General features: G+C 43.2%; 1 protein-coding gene across 1 annotated transcript in view; it reads left to right on the top strand.

The window, feature by feature from the left end:
* The window catches only part of TBX20 (T-box transcription factor 20), a 69,284-nt gene extending 42,294 nt beyond the window's left edge, over positions 1-26,990 (top strand). Inside the window, exons 7-8 of the mRNA XM_029049433.1 lie at positions 20,342-20,454; positions 22,504-26,990. Coding sequence (XP_028905266.1) covers positions 20,342-20,454; positions 22,504-22,844 — 454 coding nt within the window. The 3' untranslated portion in view covers positions 22,845-26,990. The remainder of the gene's footprint in view (positions 1-20,341; positions 20,455-22,503) is intronic.
* Positions 26,991-27,220: the final 230 nt, after the last annotated feature.

The following is a 27,220-nucleotide window of genomic DNA, read 5'->3' as shown; positions in this document are numbered from 1 at the left end:
TTACTACAGAGTATTAAGCAAGTTCTTTTCTCTCCCCACTGTTGGTTAAGATTTTCAAATTCATACTCTTTGATCCCAAGTTTAGCAACATTGACTAGCTGAATCCTGTGATGCCTTCATGGCATTTTAATATTTTTCCACCTGCTTCTCTATTTCTCCCTTTCTTTCTTGCAACATTTCCCTCTTTCCTAGCATTCTCTCTCTCTCTCTCTCTCTCTCTCTCCCCAACTTTCTTACCCTTTCATTTCTCCGTGTCCCTTTCCTTCCCCCTACATCCTTTGTTCCCAATATGATAATCCATCTCCTCTATTTCTTGATTTGGGTCCTCACTTTTTTGTATCCTCTTCCCATTCCTCTTTTCCCTCCTTTTTGGCCATCTCTTCCACTTCTGGTTCCTCTTGTCCCGTGACTGTCACCCTGAATGCCTCTCCTCTTTGTTCCATTCATCCCCACCCTCAGACTCCCCCAACCCCATTCACTTTCCCCTTCGATGACTCCTCACCATTTTTCTCCCAGTTTACATATCAGCCTCTTTGGGACAAAGATCTCTGATCTGCACCATGCGACCTGAAGCCCACTCTTCTGTGGCTAGCCCTGGCTATATTCCTGTCCTTCAGCTACGTTTGGCCCAAGGCTCATTCCACCTTAATAATAATAATAATAATATTGGTATTTGTTAAGTGCTTACTATGTGCAGAGCACTGTTCTAAGTGCTGGGATAGATACAGGGTAATTAGGTTGTCCCACATGGGGCTCACAGTTAATCCCCATTTTACAGATGAGGTAACTGAGGCACAGAGAAGTGAAGTGACTTGCCCACAGTCACACAGCTGACAAGTGGCAGAGCTGGGAGTCGAACCCATGACCTCTGACTCCGAAGCCCAGGCTCTTTCCACTGAGCCACGCACCTTGCTTCCAGGGCCTTGTGAACCAGCAGCTCAGCTTGGTTCACCTCCTAAATTACCTGAACAGTGCCTCAAGAGACAGGATTAAACCTATTAGTAATGCAGAATCCTCTTTATGGAAAGCCCAAATGCAATTAGTAAGTTTAAGAATGGAAGGCGAATAGCAAGCCACCCAGGGCAATCATTTGCCGAAGCAAAGTGGTGCCTGGATAGACATGCTGAAGTGATCAATCAAATAATCAATGAATCAAATCATATCTAATTGAGCAATTACTGTGTGCAAAACACTGTTCTAAGTACTTGGGAGATTGAAATAAAATGAATCAGTCAATCATAGTTATTGAATGCTTACTGTGTACAGAACACTGTACTAAACACTTGGAAGATTACAATATAACAGAGTTGGTAGACACATTCCCTGCCCTCGAGGAGCTTAGAGAATTAGTAGACATGATCCTTGACCTTAAGGAGCCTACAGTCTAGTGGGGGATGCAGACCCTAAAATAAATTACAAATAGGAGGAAGAAGGAAGTTAGTGCTTAAGTAATAAACTGGTCAAAGAAAACCTTTTAGAGGAGATGTGATTTGAGAAGGACTTTGAAGGGAAGGAGAGCTGAAGTCTGCTGGATATGAAGAAAGAGGGAGTTCCAGGTGTTTGCAGGGGAGCATGAGCAACAGGTCAGTGACAGAAGAGATAAGAATGAGGCACAGGAGAAAAATGGTTAGCTTCAGAGAAGCAAAGAGGGAAAATTACAGTGTAGTGGAAGAAGGCAGTGCCTGAATAGGAGGAAAGAGAGGTGATTGAATGCCATACAGCTAACTGTCAGGATTTCTACATGATATAATAATAATAATAATGTTGGTATTTGTTAAGCGCTTAGTATGTGCTGAGCACTGTTCTAAGTGCTGGGGTAGACATAGGGGAATCAGGTTGTCCCACGTGGGGCTCACAGTCTTAATCCCCATTTTACAGATGAGGGAACTGAGGCACAGAGAAGTTAAGTGACTTGCCCACAGTCACACAGTGGCAGAGCTGAGATTCGAACTCATGAGTCCTGATTCCAGGGCCCGTGCTCTTTCCACTGAGCCATGCTGCTTCTCTATGGAGAATAATGAATGCATGATCATTTTACTTTTTTGAGGAGTAGAGAAACATACACAGAATGACATTTTATAAAGATTATCCAGGCAACAGTGTGCAGTAACAACTGTAGAGAAGACAGACTAGAGTCAGAAATGTAAGCCCCGTGTGGTCAGGGATTTATATCTGCCATCTCTGTTCTACTGAACTCTCCCAAGCACCTAGTACAGAGTTCTGCATATAGTAAGCACTCAGTAAATACCACTGATTGACTGAATATCCTGTAAGAGGCCAATGCAGAAATCAGTCGGGGATAAGACAAGTGTGGTAATCTTTAGGATTGAGAGGAAAAGGCAGACTCTGGAAATGTGGTGGAGGAAAAACCAACAGGATTTCATGACAGACTGAATATGAAGGTTGAAAGAGAAAAAAGAATCAAGGATAATGCCAAGGTTGCTGGCTTCAGAGAAGAGGAGCTTAATATAATCCTTTGCACACTGTAAGTGTTCATTAAATATCATTGATTGCTGGAGTTTGGAACATTTTGAGTTGAAGGAGCCAGCTGTTCACCCATGAGGAGATGTTGTGGAAGTAATGAAGATGTGAGATTGCAGAGAAAGAGAAAGGTCAGGGCCGGCAAGGGAGACTTGGTGACATCTGCATAAAAGAAATAGAAATGAGCACTGGGTATGGAGCAGTTCCTCAAAGGAGTGAGAGCAAAATATGTAGAGAAGGGAATGTTACAGGGCCTTAAACTCTATAGTTAGGGAGAGGGAGACAGAGGAGAAGCCAGTGACAGAGATTGCAGAGGAGACTGGAGAAATTAAGAGAAGCAACTGTGTCAGAAAAAAAAACAAACTAGGTTAGATTATATTTCCAGGGGAAAGGGATGGTCTGCAGTATCTAAGGCAGCCAAGAGACCAAGCAGAATTAGGATGGAATACAATCTGTTAGGTTTGGCAAGAGGAAGTAATTTTAATGTTTGTCTCCCCCTCTGGGCTGTAAACTGCTTAGAGGTAGGGAATGTGTTGTACTATACTCTCCCAAGTACTTGGTACAGTTCTCTGTATACAGTAAGCACTCAGTAAATACCATTGATTAATTGACTGATGGATGGGGCTCATGTTTTAGATACTCAAGGTACATAGACAAGCCACGTATAGACCTCCAGCAAATTATTCTTTCCATTGTTAAAATGGGTTAGCCAGTGGGAAATCTCTAAAAGCAAGAACACCAGAAATCCCAGGAGGGCCATTAACCACAGCTCTGGACAAGAGCTCTCATTATAGATCTCATTTCATCCTGAATGTGGCTTAAAGGGTTTGAGATTTTGAGTTTGGGACTGAGCCTGCACTTTGTTCAGGAAGACCAGTTTCTCCATTTTGCTCCATTTTGCCAGGGTGGAGTCTTCTTTGTGTTAGACCCTCTAAATTAACTATCCAAGTCTCTTAATTTTCCTCAAAAGCCCAAACTTTCCCATCTCATTAACACTTCTAATAATAATAATAATAATGTTGGTATTTATTAAGCGCTTAACTATGTGCCAAACACTGTTCTAAGCGCTGGGGTAGATACAAGGTAATCAGATTGTCCCATGTAGGGCTCACAGTCTTCATCCCCATTTTACAGATGAGGGAACTGAGGCACAGAGAGATTAAGTGACTTGCCCAAGATCACACAGCTGACAAGTGGCTTAGCCAGGATTAGAACCCATGACCTCTGACTCCCAAGCCCATGCTCTTTCCACTGAGCCATGCTGCTTCTACCAAAAGATGGACAGAGGAATAGCAAGCTGACATCAAATGTTTGTCAGTAGGTCTTGTAAAAGATTTGAGAAGGGAGGGTGTTGTCACCTATGGATAAAACATTTTAGATGATCTAAATCTAAATAACTGACCAGTGGTGTGACCTCATGAAAAGAACACAGGACTGGGAGTCAGGTCTGACTCTGCTACTTGCCTGCTGTATGATCTTGAGCGTCATTTAAGTGCTCTGTTCCTCAGTTTTTTCATCTAATCTTCCCATTTGACTGTGAGCTCAAGCAGCGTGGCTTAGTGGAAAGAGGACAGGCTTGGGAGTCAAGAGGTTATGGGTTCTAATCCCGGTTTCACCACTTGTCAGCTGCATGACTTTGGGCAAGTCATTTAACTTCTCTGTGCCTTAGTTACCTCATCTGTAAAATGGGGATGAAGACGGCGAGACCCACATGGGACAACCTGATTACCCTGTGTCTACCCCAGCACTTAGAACAGTGCCCTGCACACAGTAAACGTTTAACAAATACCAACATCATTATTATTATTACTATAGGTAGAAACAACAGCTGTGTATTTGAGGGGCTTAGTTTATTTATTTATTTTTGCCTTTCTAAGGGTTTAAGTAATCTCATTGAAGCAAATCTTTGTTCAATAAACAGGTTTCCTACTCCCTCTACTGGTAGTTTTGCCAATGAGTGCCTCGCAGGGAAAAATTACAGGGATCTGGAATATAAAATTAGATGAATCTTACAATCCCTAGACTGGACCTTCAGAGGTCACCTAGTCTATCCCACTACCTCAGACTGATGAAAAAATGAGGAAAAATATCAACTGCCCTCCTTCCAGGGGGATTTTCCAAGATATTCTGGCATTCTGGTAAATGTTAGGTCAGAGAGGAAGTGGTGCTTGGCAGATCACAAGGTCCCACAACATATCAATCAGAGGTGTTTATTGAGCACTTATTGTGTGTAGAACACTGTTAAGCATTTGGGAGAGTACAGTAAAATAAAGTTGGTAGACACATTCCCTGCTCATAATGAGCTTACTGTCCAGAGGGATTTTATGTCAGGACCTTCTTGGTTGGATTTGGAAGAATCGTACTCTCTGGGACCATAGATGCAAAGAACCCTCACTCATACCTGGACCTCAGAACTGGGATCTGATCTGGGGATATTGTTCATGTTTTCAGCAGCTGTCCAAGTTACCAGGAGATTCCCCAAATCCAGGGCCCTTCCCACTATACCACCCAAAAAGGTGCAGAAATGGACCTACTAGAGGCAACCAAAACTAGCTTTGGTCACCACTTCCAACAGTTTTCCCCATCTGGAAATTCTTTCATATAATTTTAGTATTAGTAGTAACAGTATTTATTAAGTGCTTACCATGTGCAGAGCACTTTACTAAGCACTGGGAGAGGATACCCAGATAGGGAATTAAAATTGGTCCTTTTCCTTCATGGAGTTAGCTCACAGTCTAACAGTTTAATTGGGGAGAAAGGATTGGTAACAGACACATCAGAAGTGATGAAATGTTAAAACATAAGACAAACAAATGGACAAAATAGGCTCAAAGTCCCGGCATTGATAGAAGAGTCTGGGAGCAACGCAGAAGCTTGGAGCAGGAACCCTCAGTAATGGGAGGGAAGATGGTGGTTACCACGGTGCTTTGTTGGGAGGCAATAGAGGGGTAAGCATTTAACAAATACCATTAAAAAAAAGTGTACGGGGCCTTTGACTCTTAACAGAGTTGGGTGAAAAGCATTCTCAATACCAGACAGAATGCCTAGCTTTGTTCTTCATGATTAACTTGTGGAATATCTGCTGATTTTTTTTCTTCCTCCTACTATTCCCCTTCATATATACTTCTTCCTTGCTAATCATCTCTTCCTTTAAGTTTTCAGGAGACTCTCTGCACTTAACTTTTGCATATCTGAGGCCCATTTATTACATCTATCTTCACCTTAACAAGCTAGCGGAGACTCCTTTTACCTGGGCTTTCTTCCAAAAGAATTAAACTGGAAGCCCTGGAAAGGTGACTTCTGAAATCCAGGACTACTGAAAAAATTATCTAAGCCATAAAATGATAATTCATACCCTCCACTTTTTCTACATTTATTTTCCATTTGCTTTGGGCAGCCAAAAACAACACTAGTCCATAGGTTTTATTGTTTTTCCTCATTTCAAACTTCTCCTAGTACATCAATAAACCACACTTGAGGTGCATTCTGGGAGTTGGAGACCAGTTTTTTTTTGTTTTTTAATGGTATTTGTTAAGCATTTACTATGTGCCAGGCACTGTACTAAGTTCTGGATAAGATCATCAGGTTGGATACAGTCCATGTCCCAAAGGGGGTTTGAGTCCCAGCTCCACCACTGGCCTAATGGGTAACTTGGGGAATATCACATACTTAACTTCACAGTTTCCTCACCTGAACCATGGGAATAAGGTAGATTGTGAGTCCTGTGTGGAACAGGGACTGTGCCTGAGCTCATAAACTTGAACCTACCCCAGTGCTTAGCATGTACCACGTTTTTAATAAATTCCATAATTATTACTATAAAACTCATCTAGAGAAAGGTAAACTTAGTTTCAGCAGAGCAGAGAGAAGGATGATGGCATTTCTGATCTTAGCTGTTTCAGAATTCCTAGATTATTATAAACCAGGGTATGATTCTAATGACAGAAGAATATTAGAGAGTTGTTGCTACATACTAAGGAATACTCATTCATTTTCTCTTCAGTAAAAGGACGCTCACATTTTTAGGACAGGAACTTTTATTTTTATGCTGGATCCATTTTCTGGAGGGTGTTTGTTCCTTTGGGTAACAAACAGCTTTGTTGTTATCCTGGCTTCAAGCTACAGGTAGAATCATAAGATTTTAATGAAAGTTGCTGTGATAGAGTTTGTGATATTTTGAGTTTCTTAAAACCCTGCTCCAGTGCTTAATTTTCAATTCCACAATGTTTAATTCATGAAGAATAATGCAACTTTGTATATTTGGGCCTCACCTCATGAGAATTCTTGGGTGACCATGACTGTTCTTTTGGTCCAAGACATGATAAACACTTCTCCCCTCCATTCTCTACATGATAAACACTCCCCCCTCCCACAGACATACAGACACTTTAATCTCAGAATAAGTATCACTGGAATTAGCCTAGGATGGGGAAGCAGTATGGTCTAGTGGATAGAGCATAGGCCTAGGAGTCAGAAGAACCTGGGTTCTAATTCCAGTTCCAACACTACTCAGCTGCATAACCTTGGACAAGTCAATTCACTTCTCTGTGTCTCAGTTACCTCATCAGTAAAATGGGGATTAATTCTTTGAGTCCCATGTGGGACATTGACTCTGTCCATCTTGATTAGTTAGATCTATTCTAGGTCTTAGTTTAGTTTCTGGCACATAATAAGTGCTTAATAAGTACTTTAAAAAGGTTGGGGGAACAGAAAGTAGCATGAATTTAGCTGAAAGCTGAAGAAAAGCCTTTTTTATGGTATTTGTTAAGCACTTACTAGGAGTCAAAGCACAGTTCTAAGTGCTGGGGTAGATACAAATTAATCAGATCAGACACAGTCCCTGTCCCAAAGTATGAGTAGGAGGGAGAACAGGTATTGAGAATTCCCATTTTACAGTTGAGGAAACTGAGGCACAAGGAAGCTAAGTGATTTGCCCAAAGTCACACAGCAGACAAGTGGCCCAGGTAAATCAATCAATCATATTTATTAAGTATTTACTATGTGCAGAGCACTGTACTAAATGCTTGGGAGAGTACAATACAACAGAATTAGCAGACAAGTTCTCTGCCCTTGATGAGCTAACTCCCAGGCTTGTGTTTTTTCCACTGGGCCAAGCTGCTTCTCATCCATCCTCAATTTCTCTCATTTGGTCAGAGGGGAATTGGGGCATTTTCAGGTGCCCAAGTCTCATTTCTGGCTTATGAGACCTGAGGTGGAGGTTTTCTTTATTAGAACACATTTAAGATATTTAGGATGCTATATCCAGACTATCTGGGGTTTTGTATTTTAGAACTGTGCTGGTCTTGACTAACTGGATGTAAGAGTCAATGCTGTTGTCATAAAAGCAAGAGGTTCTGCTTAGCTCTTTATGCTCTTAATAGTAGATGGAAATACAAAAGTGTATATTGTCATAACATAAAAATCTGAGGGTTGAATTAGGCTGAAAATGTCCTAAAAACAAACTAAGGACTAAAAGCTGTTTTCAGATTAATTTGGCATTACTTTATCTTTATCCGTATGACTATCCCGATTTATATCAGTCTTTAACAAATTAAAATGAATGATTAAAAAACACCCGAAATTATATTTTGTCTCCAGTTTTCATTTTTTAAGTATTTTTGTGGAAGAGAAAAATACTTCTGCAGATATTGATTTGTTACATTCCAGTAATTCATACAATTATCTGCATAAATCTTTTGAATTATGCTGTGACAAGGAGCCTTATACAGAAACCTAGGACTTATAAATGGTTGTCATTTATTTGAGACCTTCTGCAAACATGGATAAAACTGATAACCAACGGCAACTTTAAATGACATATTTTCCCTCCATTCAGCTCTTTCCACTAGGTTGACCTTTTACCTGCGTAGAGTCTTTTGATGTCTCCCTTTTTTCTTTCAGTTATATTCTGCTTCTACTTTTCAGTCCCTGAGGCAATTACCTTTTACATTGCTACAGGAAAGAACTAGATTTTATTCCTTCCTTCATGGACAAATTATTGGCATAAATTGTCTAGACTGTAAGCTCACTGTGGGCAGGAAATATGTCTGCCAACTCTGTTATATTGTACTCTCCCAAGGTCTTAGTACAGTGCTCTGCACATAGTAAGTGTTCAATAAATACCATTGATTGATTGAAATTCAAGCGCCCTCACCGCAACAGTGCCCAAATCATTTTACCACCACTTTCTAGATATTTCTGGTACTTTTTTTTTTACCAAAGTTAATAATTGGATAAGTGGGTAGAAAGATGCAGTGTCTTCAGTGTCTCACTTGGGAGAGACAGGTTCTACCAGCTCTAAATGAGAGCCAAAGTGTTGGTCCAGCAGAGGACCAAGCTGGCAACTCAGTAGCCTGGACTGATGGCTATACCAGGAGTTGGAAATTCCTTACTCACGGGGGTAATGGGAGGATGAAGAACTCGTTTCACCCTTTGCTCAAATGGAAATTTCTCCAGTTGGGAAATTAATGAAAAATAAACCCAATTCACTCTTGAGAAGGCTTAGGGGATCTTGTGTTTTACCATTTCCCACCAAGACTGATTTATGCAGAGGCTCAAAATACAGTATAGTCAAGTTTACAGGGGCCTTGACTGATCCACCAAATCACACCCCCTCTTGATGTTACTAACATAGCTGCTGCTTGGATCATTATGAAGATGGTGTTTTTCCTCAAAACTGTCAACTCAAGGCAGGTCTTTTTGTGTGTGTGTGCAGTATTTGTTGAGCACTTATTATGTTTCTTGCACTTTACTAAATGCTGGGCTAGATACAAGATAATCAGGTTATCAGATGGTCCATGTCCTACATGGGGCTTGCATTTTTAATACCCATTCTACAGTTGAGATAACTGAGATACAGAGAAGTTGATGACCAAAGTCACACAGCAGAAAAGTGGAGAAAAGTGGAGATGCTGGAATTAAAACTCAGGTCCTTCTGTCTCCCAGGCCTGTGCTCTATCCACCAAGCAACACTACTTCTTTTGCTGGTGTGTCTGACTTTTAAAAAGGACCCTCCCCTTTAATTAGCAGGGAATGTGGTACGACAAGAGAAGGAGACCCTGGTTCTCATCACTTCCTTTAAACCTCTCCTGACTCAGCTTCAGTTTATCCAAATGCAGGGATAGTGACTAACACAAATGGTTGCTAGTCACTGCCCCACCCCTTAGCACTATATCTCCTGGAAGAGTCCTGTTGATTCCTTGGTTGATAGAGGTCAATAAGCAGATAATGGAAAGAGAGGGGAAAAGTGCATTTGATAATGCAGAGTTTTAATAATAATAATAATGTTGGTATTTGTTAAGCGCTTACTATGTGCGAGCACTGTTCTAAGCACTGGGGTAGACATAGGGGAATCAGGTTGTCCCACGTGGGGCTCACAGTTTTCATCCCCATTTTACAGATGAGGGAACTGAGGCACAGAGAAGTGAAGTGACTTGCCCACAGTCACACAGCCGACAAGTGGCAGAGCTGGGATTCGAACTCATGAGCCCTGACTCCAAAGCCCGTGCTCTTTCCACTGAGCCACGCTGCTTCTCCATAGTGATTTTAGGGAATCACTATGGGGCTCTCCCCTAGTCTCTCCCCACCCCCAATCCGAGACAGCTACCTTTCAGAAGAGCAAGCATGCAACTACCAGAAACAGTTATGGAGGGAGTCCTCCTGACTCCTCACTGGGCACCCCTGCTCCCTCCCTCTCTCTTCTTCTTCCCTTCTCCCTCCCTTTCCCGCCCTCCCAGGTAAAGGGTCTACCAGCTTGGCTGCTGAGGCCACCCACAGCTCCCCTTTATCACTGCCTCACTCTGGCTGAATAAGTTGTGATGATGGTGATGATAACGGTTTTTGTAAAGTGCTTACTATGTGCCAAGCACCGTACTAAGCACTAGAGTAGACCCAAGACAAATAGGTCAGCCACAGTCATCATCATCAGTGGTATTATTGAGTGCTTACTGTGTCCATAGGGGAGTATAAAATAACAGAGTTGGTAGACACATCCCCTGCCTGTAACCGTGAGGCTCACCGTCTAAGGAGGACAGAGGAGATTTTGTATTTTTTTTTTTACATTTTAATGATAACGTTGAGGATCTCAAGAAGGGAGGGCCCAACTAGACTGCCCATCCCGGGGCCCTGACTTCTATTAATATGGCCCTGCCTGCCACAGCGGTATTTGGATCCAAACATAAAACAGCAAGGGGCTTTAGTTTATACTGGTTCTGAATTATCACCATAGATAGGGAGAAACTTAAAGGCCTTAAATTTAGTCAGTATTTTATTTTATACTTATTTCCACCAACTAAACATTTTCTTTTTACTCTGAATTTTTCCTTTAGAATTTTTTTTTTCATTTTTAGTTAAATGAACTTCATGTTTACTATCCCTGGAGTTAATTGAAAAAAAACAACACAAAAAAACCTGTTATCTTTAGTCTAAACCATTCACCCTTTCCTTTGCCCAGATTTATTTTGCTACCACTGCAAAGAGGTGTCTGAAGGGGCTAGTGTAATTCTTTGCGAGTAAAGTTACCCATCTGGAAAAATCTTTCTTTCATTCATTCATTCATTCATGCATTCAATCAATCATATTTATTGAGTGCTTACTGTGTACAGGGCACTGTGCTAAGTGCTTGGGGAAGTACAATAAAACAATAAAGAGAGACAATCCCTTTCCACAACGAGGTCACAGTATCCGTAATAGGGGCTGGATTTTGAACTTGTAAATCTTAAAATGGTCATCTTCAGGAAGGTATTTTTGATGATTTTTGTTCTAGACCACCAAAATTCTGGATACTGCATTACAATATTATATGTACACTTGGAAATGTTAGTGAGGAAGGTCCTCGGAGACACTGTTGTTGCACTAGGCAACCTCAGTTGAAAGAACTCTGGGAACATGGTCAGAGAGCCGAAACCCCTTGAAAACCTTGTCTGAATTCCTTGCTTAGGTAGTATGTGTTTGGGGTGAAGAAACAGGAGGATAGACGAAGGGTTAGCAAAATTTTTTGCATCTTCCATTTTGCTTGAAACATGGGAGAGGCATAGTGTAAACAGTGAGGCCTGGCTTTTCTTTGTAAAATCTTCTTGGAGATGGCCCTGATATGCCCACTGTTTTCAATCACTTAAAAGGCAATAATTCGATTATATCATCTTTCTGTAGGGACTGCCATTGCTTTCAGTCCACTTCCAGGCCTGACACAAGTAAATCACTTTGATAAGATCCTCTTTTTTTCCAGGAGTCAAGCATAAGTAATGATGCCAATGATATTCCAAGGACAAAATGAATATAATGACTTTTTTTGTAGGAAAAGAAAATGTTCGCCATGGTGTTGATTTATGGTGCTATTTGGAAAATGTTTTTCCTTGGAATTTGTGCGATATGCAAGCTGCCTTACAGACATGCCTTGGAAATGCATGCAATCAAATGGCAAATTTTCCCCTTATCTGTACCCGTCAGCTCCATTTAAGCAATTTTTCTGCATTAGGGCAGATCCCATTAAAACACACAAGGTTAGTGAGAAGCAGCGTTTCCTAGTGGATAGAGCATAGACCTGGGAGTCAGCAGGACCTGAGTTCTAATTCCAACTCTGTCACTTCTCTGCTGTGTAACCTTGGGCCAGTCACTCAATTCTCAGTGCCTCAGTTACCTGCAAAATGGGGATTGAGACTGTGAGCCCCATGTGGGACAGGGACTGTATCCAACCTGATTTGCTTGTACCTACCCCACTGCTTAGAACAGTGCCCGGCACAAAGTAGGTGCTTAACAAATACCACTACCACCACTAGGCTAGGCAGTGGTAAACAACATTTACCAAACTGCAGATGAGACTGGGGGAAGCTGACTTGGGGCATCATGGGCATCCAGAGACAATTCCATGATGGTGGTACAATACCAAAACCCTTCCATCATCATCAGTCAACATCATCATCATCATCATCATCAATGGTATTTATTGAGCACTTGATATGTTCAGAGCAATGTACTAAGCACTTGGAAAAGTACAGTACAACAGCATTGGGAGAGAAGTTCCTTGTCCGCAGTGAGATTACAGTCTAGTGAAGGAGACAGACATTAATATAAATAGTTCCTAACATAAAATTTATACATATGTACAGAAGTGCTATGGGCTGAGCATGGGGTGAATACCTGATGCCAAAAGGTCACAGATCTAAGGGTAGGTCTGTAGATTCTTCCATGAAATGTCTGGATGGTTGAAGCCAAAATGAATTTTGCCTTCAAAATTAATTTGGTCCTCACTTATCTGGGTAATTTGCATGTGTAGAGAAAGTCTTGTTCAGAAATAATGAAAGTCAGCAATCTCCTATGAATGGAGCAGATTTCAGTATCTTTCCCAACCCTGTGAAATGCTTACAAGTACCACCACTTTGAAAAGCGCATGTGGCATTTAATACATTTCCTCTTAGTCTTCTCTGAAGAGCCATGGTGAAATTTGCCCTAATGCCTGCAGGGATGCTAATGCACTCATCCTCTGGGCATAGGTCCATATGAATCAGGGTGAACTAGAGATGATTGACTGGAAATAATCTTGCCCCTGTTTCATCGGCAGCTTTCTGCAAACTGGTGAACAGGGGAAAGAGCTGCTTCTTATTATAATCAATGGCCTCACTTTTGTTTCCACATTCTCTTGCAAAGAGTAATACCTTTCATTGAGGGATAAATAACCCTTTGTTGAAAACATTTTCCTGCCTGATACTGTAAGCAGCCTTATCCCATAATAATAGTAATAATAATGGTATTTGTACTAAGCGCTGGGGTGGATACAAACAAATCGAGTTGGACACAGATCCTGTCCTACATGGAGCTCACAGTCTCAATCCCCAGAGGTACAGAGAAGTGAAGTGACTCACACAGCAGACAAGAGGCAGAGCCAGGATTAGAACTTCTAACCTTCTGACTCCTAGGCCCGTGCCCTATCCTCTATGCCATGCTGCTTCCCATCAGCCAGTACACATTTTCTGGGAGGTTACTTGGTTTCCTGAAATTCTGAAAGCACTCTTGTCCCTAGTTTTTGTCCTATAATGGAATCTCTGCTCCTGAAACATCCACTCTGCAGCAGGTGAGCACTTTATGAACTCTCATTTCTGCAATTTAATCACTGGCATTTAATAATAATAATAATAATAATGGTATTTGTTAAGCACTTACCGTGTGCAAAGCACTGTTCTAAGCGCTGTGGGGGGGGGGGACACACATGGTAATCAGGTTGTCCCACATGGGGCTCACAGTCTCCATCCCCATTTTACAGATAAGGGAACTGAGGCATAGAGAAGTGAAGTGACTTGCCCAAAGTCACACAGCAGATAAGTGGCAGAGCCGGTATTAGAACCCATGACTTCTGACTCCCAAGCCCAGGCTCTTTCCACTGAGCCATGCTGCTTCTCTTTACTGAGCTCATACTGTGCTAAGCACTCCAAAGGGGCAAAAGTACTGGGCTAGCTCACCTGCATGAAATATTTCTTCAAGTTTGTGTTCTTTATGGAGGTCATTCCTCTGCTCTTTATCTTTCCTTTATTGTTTTACCATTCCTCTGGCCTTTTCAGTGAAACAATTAATATCTTGAGTCTCACCTCACTTTTACCTGAGTTTTCCAGCTGTTGCTGCCTAGCAAAATGACCACACTGGTACTAAGTTTATTTTAACTGGGATTTATTTTCTGGTCTGGGTTTCAGAAACTATTACTCGACATGGCTACATTATACTATTATTATTATTATTATTCTTGTAAATTGCTATGTACCCAGCGCTATTCTAAGTAATAATAATAATAATGGTATTTGTACTAAGAAGATGGTATTTGTTAAGAGGTTACTATGTGCAAAGCACTGTTCTAAGTGCTGGGGAGGATACAAGGTGATCAGGTTGTCCCACATGGGGCTCACAGTCTTAATGTCCATTTTACAGATGAGGTAACTGAGGCACAGAGAAGTTACGTGACTTGCCCAAAGTCACACAGCTGACAAGCGACAGAGCTGGGATTTGAACCCATGATCTCTAACTTCCCAGCCCGTGCTCTTTTCACTGAGCCACGCTGCTTCTCTATTAGGAATTATTAGGATAGATACAAGTTCATCAGGTTAGACACTGTCTGTCCCACGTGGGGTTCACAGTCTAACTAGGAGGGAGAATAGGTAATGAATTTCCATTTTACCAATGAGGAAACTGAGGCACAGTGAAGTTAAGTAACTTGCCCAAGATCACACAAGGAAAGTGGAGGAGCTGGGATTAGAACCAAGGTCCTCTGACTTCTAGGACCACGCTCTTTCCACTAGGCCATGCTGCACCTCATACATTTGTTTGGAATATAAACATGGCTGCTGTTGTTCACTTGCCATTTTCATGGATGCACCTTGGATTTCTCACAGTGGCTACTTATGCTCAATTGAATTAATTTCACTCCTTGGGTTTATTTTCTTGTATTTCCAAATAGAAGCTAACTGTCTCAGTCCCAAGAGATATTTGTAAGATCCTGGAGCATCAAAGTCCTCAAGAGAAGGGAGACCAAAGTTATTTGTTAAGCGCTTACTATGTGCCAGAGACTGTACTAAGCACTGAGATAGGTAGAAGCTAATCAGGTTGGACACACTCCAGGTCCCACTTGGGACTCACAGTTTGAATCCCCATTTTACAGGTAACTGAAGCCTAGAGAAGTGAGGTGACTTGCCCAAGGTCACACAGCAGACAGGTGGTAGAGCCTGGATTAGAACCCGGGTTAGGAAGGTACAGTTTCTGTTTTCTTTCCCCTAGGGGCACCCTCAATGCAATCTCAGAGGTCAATAGAGCCCTATAGAGATCTAATTAGCAGCTTTGCTAGGGGAATGAAGGGCTTGAGAGACAACAGAAGTTGAGATGCCAGCCTCAACAGACCTGGCACTCTCCTCTTTTTGGAACTGCCTCTCTCATCGTGGGGCTTTCACTTGGGTCTTTCCTTGGGCTGTGAAAGAGGGGTAGAACTGAGCCCTGGCATAGGGAGTGTTAATAAGGTTCAGTCCTTTGAGCTTTTTGAGTCTCAGAGATGGAAGACAGAAAGCCCAAGTATTATTCTATTCTCCAAGTAATCTGGCTTCAACAAATTGGAATAATATGGACTTTAGCCAAGTCAATTAGAATGGTCTAGTTTTGAGAATAAAAGTCTCCTGCTCAAGTGCCAACCTAATCATTGAGATGTTAACTGACTTGACTTTGATGTCACTAGAACTCCCTGTTTGTATGACCTTGCAGAGAGATTTGCCTTGTTGGCCCAGACAAATAGCAATTTACATAAAGCCAATGGTAAACGATGTTGATTTCCATACTGGCCAGAAACCCAACAAAATGGGCTGGATAATTGTAGGCAAGACAAGTGCTGAAGAATGTTTCCACTCATCCACTCTATTCTATCACTAGATCCCAGCTTGCACTCATCATTCCCCTCAAGGTCAGCTACTCACTGTGCTTCATTTATTATCTCTACAATGGCCAAACTATTGCTCAAGTTCTTCCTCCTTCTTTATAACCAACAGATGACAGCTCTCCCTGTTGTCAAAGCTCTTCTGATATCACACCTCTTCCAGAAGGCCTTCCCTGTTTAAGTTTTATTCTCCTCACTTTATATTCCCCAACTACCCCAGTACCCCAGTAATTCCCCAGTTACTTCCATGTCACTTAAGGCCTCACAACCACCTTTAGCACTTAGGTATGTAATTTATTTTAGGACCTGTCTCCCCTGTAGGCTGCTTGAAGGAAGGGACCCCCCATAGACTGTAAGCTTCTTGTAGGCAGGGATTGCTTATACTGCTCTTTCTCATTCACCTGACACAACCAATTCATCACCAAATAATGTCGGTTTCAGGTTCACAACATCACCAAGATCTGCCCTTACCTCCCCATCCAAACTGCTACCATGTTAGTACAGTCACTCATCCTATCCCAACTGGATTACTGCATCAGCCTCCTTCCTGACCTCCCAACCTCCTGCCTCTCCCCTCTTCAGTCTACACTTCATCCCACTGACCACATTGTCTACCATCCTTCCCTTTTCACAAGTCAGCAAACTTGGTGTCATCCTTGATGCCAGTCTCTCATTCGCCCCACATATCCAATCCGTCACCAAAACCTTTCAGTCTCACCTTCCCAAAATTTCCAAGATCCGCCATTTCCTCTCCATCCAAACCGCTACCTCGTTAGTACAGTCACTCGTCCTATCCCTACTGGATTACTGCATCAACATCCTTTCTGACCTCCCAACCTCCTGTCTCTCCCCACTTCAATCTATATACTTCAGATTAGTATAATTATTATAATTACTAATTATAATTAGTATCAGTACACTTCACTCTACTGCCTGGATTATCTTCCTAAGGAAACGTTCAGGGCATGTCACCCCCCTCCTCAAAAATCTTCAGTGGTTGCCTGTCAACCTCTGTATCAAACAAAAACTCCTCTCTATTGGTTTCAAAGCTTTCCATCACCTTGCCCCTTCCTACCTCACCTCCCTTCTGTCCTCCTACATCCCAGCCTACACACTCCACTCCTCTGGTGCTAACCTTATCACTGTGCCTTGGTCCCGCCTGTCCTACCTCTGGCCTGGAATGCCCTCCCCAAATCCACCAGTCCATCACACTTGCCCCTCAAAGCCCTACTGAAGGCTTTCCTCCTCCAAGAGGCCTTCCCAGACTAAGCCCCCCTTTTCTTCAGCTCCCTCTCCCCTACCCATCGCCCCGACTCGCTCCCTGTCGTCTAACCCCTCTCCCTGCCCCACAGCACTTGTGTATATCTGAACATATCTATAATTTTATTTATTTGCATTAATGGCTGTTTACTTGTTTTGATGTGTATATATCCATAATTCTATTTATTTATATTGATGCTATTGATACCTGTTTACTTATTTTGTTGTCTGTCTCCCCTCTGCTAGACTGTAAGCCCATTGTGGGGAAGGATTGTCTTTATTGCTGAATTGTACTTTTCAAGCGCTTAGTACAGTGCTATGCAAACAGTAAGCACTCAGTAAATATGATCCAATGAATGAATGAATGAATCTTTCTAAAGAAACATTCAGGGAATGTCACTCCCTCAAAAATCTCCAGTGGTTGCCTATCGACCTCCATATCAACAATATCAACAAAAACTCTTCATTATTGGCTTTAAAGCTCTCCATCACCTTGCCCCTTCCTACCTCACCTCCCTTCTCTCCTCCTACATCCCAGCCTGCACACTCCACTCCTCTGGTGCTAACCTTTTCACTGTACCTCATTCTCTCCTGTCTTACTACTGACCCCTGACCCACGTCCTACCTCTGGCCTGGAATGCCCTTCCTCCTCAAATCCTCCAGACAATCACTCTTCCCCTCCTTCAAAGCCCTACTAAAGAAACACCTCCTCCAAGAAGCCTTCCCAAACTAAGCCCCCTTTTCCTCAGCTCCCCTTCCTTCCGCATCACCTCAACCTGCTCCCTTTGCTTCCCCCCAGACAACCCACAGCACTCATGTATACATGTATATATAATTCTGTTTATTTATATTGAAGCCCAATTACTTGTCTGTCTCCCCCCAACTAGACTGTGAGCCCATTGTGGGCAGGAATTGTCTCTCTTTATTGCTGTATTGTACTTTCCAAGTGCTTAGTATAGTGCTCTGCACACAGTAAGTGCTTAATAGAAGCACTTAATTATCTTGCTGCTTAAGAGAAGCAGCGTGGCTCAGTGCAATGAGCATGGGCTTTGGAGTCAGAGGGCATGGGTTCGAATCCCCGCTCAGCCACTTGTCAGCTGTGTGACTTTGGGCAAGTCACTTAACTTCTCTGTGCCTCAGTTACCTCATCTGTAAAATGGGGATTAAGACTGTGAGCCCCATGTGGGACAACCTGATTCCCCCTGTGTCTACCCCAGCGCTTAGAACAGTGCTCAGCACATAGTAAGCACTTAACAAATACCAACATTATTATTATTATTATTATTATTATTATTATTATTAATAAATACGATTGAATGAATGAATGAATAAATGCTTAGTACAATAGGTGCTTAGTATGGTGTTCTGCACATAGTAGGTGCTCAATAAATGTCATTAGTTGCTGAGGTAGATTTGAGCAGATCAAATCAGACATAGTCCCCGTCCATGGGGGCGGTCAGAGTCTAAGGGAGTCGGAGAGCAGATATTTATCTCTCAATTTACAGATGAGGAAACTGAGACGTAGAAAAGGTAAGGGACTTCTCCAAAGTCACCGAGCAAAGAAGTGGAAGAACTGAGAGTAGAACACAGGTCCTTTGACTCCCAGGCCTGTGGTCTTGTGAAAACAAGGCCACACTTCTTATGACTACTGGGGTCAGTTCCCAGGAGTCACTTAACTCATCCCTACTATTGCCCTATATGACTTCTGGAACTGCAAGGCTCCAACTGTTGGCCACACACCTGTGCACAATCAATCAATCAATTGGTGATATTTATTGAGCACCTATCTGTTAGTCCCACCTTCCCAACATCGTTAAAATCTGCCCTTTCCTCTCCATCCAAACTGCTACCACATTAATACAATCACTCAACCTACCCTGCCTGGATTACTGCATCAGCCTCCTTGCTGACCTCCCAATCTCCCGTCTCTCCTCACTCCAGTCCAAACTTCATTCTGCTGCCCAGATCATTTTTCTACATAAACGTTAAGGACATGTCACTCCACTCCTAGAAAACCTCCAGTGGTTGCCCATACACCTCTGTATCAAACAAAAACTCCTCACCATTGGCCTTAAAGCACTCAATTATGTTGCCCCCCCGCCCACATCCTCACCTTACTACTCTCCTACTACAACCCAGCCCACATACTTCACTTCTCTAAGGTAACCTTCTCGCTGTGCCTCCATTTCACCAATCTCGCCACCCACCTCTTGCCCACATCCTGCCTCTGGCCTGGAACCTCCTCCCTCCTCAAATCCCACAGACAATTACTCTCCCCCGATTTCAAAGCCTTACTGAAGGCACTTTTTCCCCAAGAGGCTTTCCCTGACGAAGCCCCCTCTTTCCTCTTCTCCCATTTTCTTCTGAGTCACCTTAACTTGTTCCCTTTGTTCTTCTCCACTCCCACCCCTACGGCACTTATGTACATATCTGTAATTTATTTATTAATATTAATGTTTGTCTCCCCCTGGCCCTGTCTAGACTGTAAGCACTGAGAACAGGATAGGTGTCTATTTATTGTTATATTTTACTCTCCCAAGCTTAGTACAGTGCTCTGCACCCAGAAAGTGCTCAATAAATAAAACTGAATGAATGCAGAGGATTAGAAAAATACAGAAGACCCACATTCCCTTACCTCTGAGGAGGTCACAAGAGGGAGTTGGAGAGACAAAAATGCCTGGAAAACAGTATGCATAGGAACAGGTACCAGAAAGTAGCCCAGGCCCATCAGGATGAAATAGTAGAATAAATAATTGAATATGCAAATTAAAATCTAACTGAAAATATTAATACATGCATAAGTGCTAAGGATGGGAATAAAATAAAAGAAATAACTGCTAAGTGGCTGTTGGATTGACATGACTAGGCTCCTGAAAATTGTTTGGGGAAAACGTTTTTGAAAGGGGGGAAATATAGAAGGGCTTTGAAGATAGGAGGAGCTGTGGTCTGATGGATTTGGGGGAAGGAGGTCCCAAGCAGGGGGAAGGGTATAAGTGGAAGAGTCTTTTGGACAATGGCCAGGGTTCCAAAATTGTTAGGGTATATTGGTTATGAAATTGAATGTAAATCATCTCCAACCCAGTCTGCGGTTTTTTGGAGATTGCTGGCTAGGAAAACATTATGATGGGCCGCAAATCTGTCTGCCCCAGTCAGATCCAGGTATGGTTTCTCAGCTAATGGAAATGTCATTTTTATATCCAGGGAAAGTGTGGAGAGTCTTATTCAAAAACATTCCTATGCCCGATCCCCAATCCGTACATATGGAGGAGAAGAGGATGCTCTGGGAGATGAAAGCCAGACATCGCAGAGCAGAGGTAAGGCGTGGGCAAAGAAAATCCCTCTAAACCCAAGGTCACAGAGCCTCTCCCAACATGGAAAGGTAGGTGGCCTCTCTAGGCTGTAAATAAACTCAACTCAAAGATGGGCTGTCAGCGAGCAGGAGTGATTTAAAGTCCTGCCTGCAGTTCTGGACAGTTAGCATCCCTCTAGACTGTGAGCTCATTGTGAGCAGGGAATGTGCTTGATGTTATATTGTACTCTCCCAAGTGCTAGGTATAGTGCTCTGCATGCAGTAAACTCTCAATAAATATGATTAATAGTAGTTAATAATATTAATGAGGTTGTAAGACAAAAGGTTACTCCTGTAGACCAAGGTAAACAAAGCAAAACCTCTAGTTTAAAAGAAGCATCTTCTGGGCATTACTTTTGTGCCAGTAGTGATTTTGAGTCAGAGTTTGGTAGCTGGAGGATTGGGAGTCCCATGATGGGCAGAGTCCATGTTTAACTCCCATCTGTGTGTGTCCTCTCCCATGTTTAGTATAAGGTCTGGTCACACAGTAAACATTTAATAAATAAATGCTATTACTACCATGCAGTAGGTCACCCTTCAGAAGTAGTGTGAGATTCCTGGGCCTACTTTATTCTGACAATGCTCTGATGGCCAGGACTGTGTCAGTATAATTCATGTTGAGCAACTGACCCCTGTCCTGGGCATTAGTACTGCGAAAGAAACTATCCTCTGGGCCCCAAAAGAGAAGGGATCATAAGCCTAAAAGGAGGAAAGAAGATACCTTTGCCTCACAGGATACAGTGAGGTTTCTCATTGAATTCTCCAGTGACTCCCCTCAGGCTTGAGTGAGAGAATGGAAATGAGAGAAATTTCCTTGAGAGAATATAATCAAGCTTTGGTACTGATTCATTTCAGGGCAAAGACTTGGGTGGTAATTAATACCATGCGCTCTGTGTTTAGGGCTACTGTAAAAATGGCTCCAGAGATGAGAGGAGGAGATAAAGGAGAAAACAGTGACTGATGATGGAAACAATTAGCCAGTTTCTAGGCCAGGACCTCTTTGGCCAGTGAATCACTTGATAGCAGGAAGGCAGGTTTCAGAATTGAACCTGGAGGGCCACTTGTAATGGCTGCTGCCCAGGGAATTGGCAGGGAAAGGAGAAGTAATGCTTCCTTTTCCTCCCCAATGGCTCTCAGCCAAAAGCAGCCCCTTTCTACCACACTGAAGAGCCGCCCAGGATTCCCATGATGCCAAGTGCTACTGGATGGCTTTCTTGGCTTCAGAATTCAATTTATCATATCAGAGCTCTCACTCCCTGAGGTGTCTGTCATGTGACTCATGGGTGAGGATTGGTAGTCCTGAGCCTTCTTGATATCTGTGGTGCCACAGATCTCTGTCTTCTGAAGGGCTGGGTCTGGCTAACCTGGTAACTACTGCGCAGAGACTGGGTCCAGTTCTTCCAGAATGCACCTTTCGGGGGCCCGGGGCACCTCCTTAAGAGCTGGAGTCTAGGGCTCTCCAGCGGGGCAGCGTTCTGTCTGCCGGGCTGGGCAGACCTGGGGTTCCTTTGGTACACCAAGAGGCTCCACTGGATGGTGTTGGCACTGAAGCACTGCCTCCATCCCCAAGATGGCCCCGTTAGCTTTAAAGCCCTGAAATTAATCAGTGGTATTTATTGAGGCCTTACTGCATAGAGAGCACTCTACTAAGCACTTGGGAGAGTGCACAGAGTTGGTCGACACATTCCCTTTCCACAGCGAGTTCAGTCTTCACTGCTGTGAAGTAGTTCCCTGAGATTCTCAACAGAAAGTGACTTTGTGAAGTATGCACTTTTGGGAGACGATCTCTGAGTCAGTTAGTTTCTGGAAAAGAGATCCCTAGTAATAACGATGAAAATACAATAACAGTAATACATTTTTTTTGATTTGGTCAGTTTCTTCTTCCAGGCTTCTCAGTGGAAACCATCTTCCCAGGTGGGCTGATTTATCTCCCATGAAGGGTGTCAATCTGCCCAACGCCATTTGTGTTCCTGTTCTAGGTCGGCCCACTGACTTCTGTGTTTTCTGTTTCCAGGATCAGCCTTCACTACGTCTGATAATTTGTCCCTCAGCTCTTGGGTGTCCTCTTCGTCCACTTTTCCTGGATTCCAGCCACCGCAGCCCCTGACAGCCCTGGGCACCAGCACCACTTCCCTGGCCACACCCATTCCGCACCCCATCCAGGGCTCGCTGCCGCCGTACAGCCGTCTCGGAATGCCCCTCACCCCTTCGGCCATCGCCAGCTCCATGCAGGGGAGCGGGCCAACATTCCCCTCGTTCCACATGCCCCGGTACCACCACTACTTTCAGCAGGGGCCCTATGCAGCTCTGCAGGGACTCCGCCATTCCTCTGCAGTGATGACACCATTTGTATGACTGGCCTAAGTGGGGAGAGGTGGAGGATCCAGGTTTAGAATGTACAGATTTGTTCTGAAACTAAAGGGCGGGGTGGAGTGCAGGTGAGACACTCTCCTTGAGGATTGGGACCTATTTAAGAAGAGAGTTGAACGCCAAATAAAGCAAGTGCTAGCATCAAGCAGTGTGGATTGTGGACAAGGATCCTTCTGGGGAGGGGAAGGGCAGTTTCTCTTTGGGTTCAGCAGGAATGGACCTGCCTTGAAGTTATTAGAAGACCTGGGCTTTGAAACCACAAGAAGCCAGATTTTTTAGGGGGACGAGGTATCCGAGTTGCATGAGATGCCATTAATGCAGAAATGGACAGATTCGATGTTTAGGAGTGTTCTTTCTGGTTTCACTAGCATAAAGAATCTTGAAAGAGATAATACTGTCCCCACTCTACTGTATCCAATAGCACGTCACTCCTTACAAGTAGCTAGAGCAAAGGTTGGAAGGATGGAGGGGATGAGTGCTATTGCTTGAGCATGTTTAATTGCCCTTCACATTATTCTGTAGTCTCCTTTCTATGGATGATTGGCTCGTAATCATTTCAGAGCACCTTTTCCAAATACCGAAGGACCTGTGCCAGACGATCCTAGTTGCCAATCTTGAAGGGTATCTATGCGTGGGCCTGGGCATTTGCATATACTAAACACCTCATCAAGAAACCAAATTGAACAGGGCTACCAAGTGCCGGTGCTCTCCTCCTTGTGCAGGAAGCGCAGGATCCCTAAGCTTTGGATGTCTGGGGAGCAGTTCCCCATTTTCGACATCCCCAAAGGCTGTAACATTTTGGGGGCAAGAGCCTTAGGGAACAGTTTTTTCCCTGGAAATTCCCAGAGAATTAACTAATGCTTTGTAAAAACACCGTGGAAGACCACCCTTCTTCCCCCTGTTGACCCCGTCACAGTCTCTGGGAAAACCAAGAATGGGTCTTCGTATCAGCGATCTCAAGCAGTTGGCTGAGCTGACATCTGAGTCCAGTAGTCAGAGAGCTATATCCTGCTCAGCAAGCATTTTGTGGTTTTGGGATGCGCCTCCATTTTTCTTCATTGCCCCTGCAGCTCCAAAGAATGAGGTGGGGACTTAAGTCTCCTAAACATTGTCTCCCTGGCTACCAGGGAACCTGAATTTTCCCACTGGCCTGAGCCAATTAGCCCCCGATTAGTCTGAGACTGTGATTCGGAGGGTCCTTTCTGACCAAGAGAGCACTGTTTACTTCAAGCCTGTCCATCTGAAAGTCCATTTGGTCTCAATTTGGCTTCTTTGTCATTATTATTTTGGACATAACCTTAGCTGGCATTGAAATAACCACATATAGAATAAAGCATTTCAGTTGTAACAGCTGAATCCGAACATCCTGGCCAATGACTGTTCACCAAGGGATCCTGAATGCACCTTAGATTGACTTCTACATCCATGAGGTGCTTCAAATGAAAACAACATTGCGGTTTGGTAACAAGGAAGAGGGTAAAATTGGACTCTAATCAGTACAGTGGACAGGACTAAGGCACTTTTTCACACCTGACTGTTCCAATGAGAATGGGCTTGTGCAGGTGGGCTGGAGTGGGAGTGAAGGAGGGCATTGTAAACTATAATGATGGTGACTGGGAGACTCTGGCTTGCCCTGCAGCCCAGTGAGGAGGAGGGGAACCCAAATGTCCCAGGGTCAGGCCAGTGGCAGCATCCTGCCAGCCAAATAAGTGGAAACAGCAAAAGCCTGGGTTGGCTTTTCCTCATCCCTATCCCAGAGCCATCCCTTCTCACTGCAGGAGCCAATGGTGCTGCTGAGGGCCGACTGGCTGACTGGCACAATGCAACCCGGCCCCGTGTCATGATCTCGGGTGCAGGCTGGCATCTTCTTAGACTAAGTCCTCACCTTGGCAAAGAGTGAAGCACAGCCCAGCCCCTGTATTTCTGTGGAGTCCCCCGTCCAAATGCTTCAATTAGGCATCTAAATAAACCACCCAGCCCAGAAACATCCCGCTTTGAAACCATCCCAACCAGAGTGGGTGATCTGACACTTACTCTTTTACTAGAACTCTGTTCTAGACTATCCCATCTTCCTCCCACCCGTCTTTGGTAGGCAATACAATATTCCTGAACAACCTGTATCCCAACAGCTGACAGCCAGACCCATGAAATGTAGTCCAGAAAAGTAGGTGATTTCTAGGTTGATGGTGTCTGCTCAATGCCACTCACTTTTTCAGCTTCTCTCTTTTATCCCTCTACACTCTTGCTAATGGGTCCCAGAGAAGGGCAGTGAGGAATATGAATTTCTGAGCCATAAGCAGCAGCATGTAAGGTAACTGGCACAGGGCCAAGGTCTAGAGTGCAGTGGGACCAGACTTGCCAACAGGTGAGGGGGTTCTATCAGTTTAAGGTGAGATACATGTTTGGCAGTGATTTGGGTTGAGGGAACTTTTTCCAAGTGCTTTGGAGAGTGCATTATGCCAATCTCTAACTCACTTAATGACTGACTTCCCAATCTGCAGGCTCCTGTGGAGATGGAGCCTCAGAGCATTTCTGACTGTAAAAAAGGCTTAATGTTTAGCACTACAGCCTCTTGTCCCTGCTCTTTAAGCCTGGTCTCTGTCTAATGGAGCAGAAATGCCATCATCATTTCAATCAGGCCAAACTCTTATGCTTTGAGGACTATTTCACCCTCAAGGCCTCAAATTCCCTGTCTGAGGGAAGGGGGAATAACCTAGTCCTGTCTTGGAAGTACCAGGATCAAAGAGAAACCTACCAGGGCTTAGAATTTGGGAGATTCCCATAGTTACCTACTTGCTTTAAGCAATCCATTCAAAATCACGAAATCCAGTAAACTGGAAGTGAGCCGAGTGCTTTCAAAGAACCATTAGAGGTCTAGCAGATTGGAATTTGAAGATGGAGGATTCTGACTGGACAGAAAATCACCTGAAATCTCCTGTTGAGAGAATCACTGGTTTAGCCCATGTGGCTTTTCTCTGATGGTGAACTGGACTAAGGTTCTCTACCCAGCCTCTCTGCTCAACTCTTACTCTTCTCCAAGATAGTAGGAGGCTAAACTGGGTAACCTCTTACAGAATAGGTCTGCATTGGAGTAGAATGCTTTTGGGTTATGGAAAAGTCACAGAAGAGCATCAGGAAGTTGCCTATTTTCAGACAAAGTTGGACTTGCTTCTTATTCTGTGCCTTCTCTTGGTCTTTGGTTGGGGCACATTGAGAATATCAGTATCAGAGAACCAGAAAGATTAGAAGGACCTGAAAAGGCCCATGTGTTTTGTGGATAAGAACTTGTGCAATGGCCCTTGCCAGAGCTAGAGGGGCAGGAACATTAAGGTATTAATTAATTAGAGATGGATGTAAAACATTTATGGAAGGTGGAAAGCCACTGAAAGTTTCAAAAAATGATCCAAAACATCCTTTCCCTCAGATTTTTTTCTTGGCTAGAAAAGAGTCCACTGCATGCATTAACAGCAACTATCCTTTCATGCTTTCATGGGAGCCTGACTGTCCAAGAGACATCTTTCCTGGCCCCAAATACCAGTTTTTAAAACTTTCTCTTTTATAAAAGTATGTTGTTCTGAAAATAATACTATTAGTACTGCTAATAATAAAAAAGTAAATGGACATGTTTGTGAAGTAAATTTTTTCAGTATCAGGACAAAAAAATACAGTTAACTGTATTTTACCTCTGATACACTTTAAATGCTATAGAAATTCATTTTCTTCATTTTGGAAACCTAAAGGAAGATTTCTTTACCTGGAAAGATGAAAACTGGATGTAGCCTCTTTAACAGACTGTAGCACAGTTCTACTGTTTGCTGTGTCATTTGTCGTTTAATGAATTGCGTGAGAACAGTCACCGTGTAATGAAGTGTGTGTGGGGGGGTGGGAAATGTTTTATGAAAGAAGAAATTATAAGCCTAACACTATGAAGTAACATTGAATGAAGTTTCTTTTAAAGTGCAATATATTTATTTCAGCTAGAAATGTAATATCAACATTATGTAATATTTGAAGCATCTAAACGTTATTTGTAAACAGCTTAAAATGATATATCACTCCCAAATTGTACAGAAGTGCAAAAGTGTGGATATGAATTTCTTTCATTAAAATATGGTGTGCTTTTGATATATACCCCTTGTATTTGTCCTGTAGTTTTCCTCTGGCTCTGTAAATGGTGGGGGCAACAACGCACCTTAGCTCTAGTGGTTAAAGCACAGGCCTGGGAGTCAGAAGGTACTGGGTTCTCATCCGAGCTCCTGGGCCTCAGTTACTTCATCTGTAAAATGAGAATAAGAGCATGAGCCCATGTGGAACAGGGACTGTGTTCAACCTGATTAACTTTTATCTATCTCAGCAAATAG

The sequence above is a fragment of the Ornithorhynchus anatinus genome, chromosome 21, assembly GCF_004115215.2.
Source record: "Ornithorhynchus anatinus isolate Pmale09 chromosome 21, mOrnAna1.pri.v4, whole genome shotgun sequence".
In the NCBI taxonomy this organism is placed as follows: Eukaryota; Metazoa; Chordata; class Mammalia; order Monotremata; family Ornithorhynchidae; genus Ornithorhynchus; species Ornithorhynchus anatinus.
Note: the sequence above shows the minus strand (reverse complement) of the source record. Positions and strands in the feature narration are given on the sequence as shown.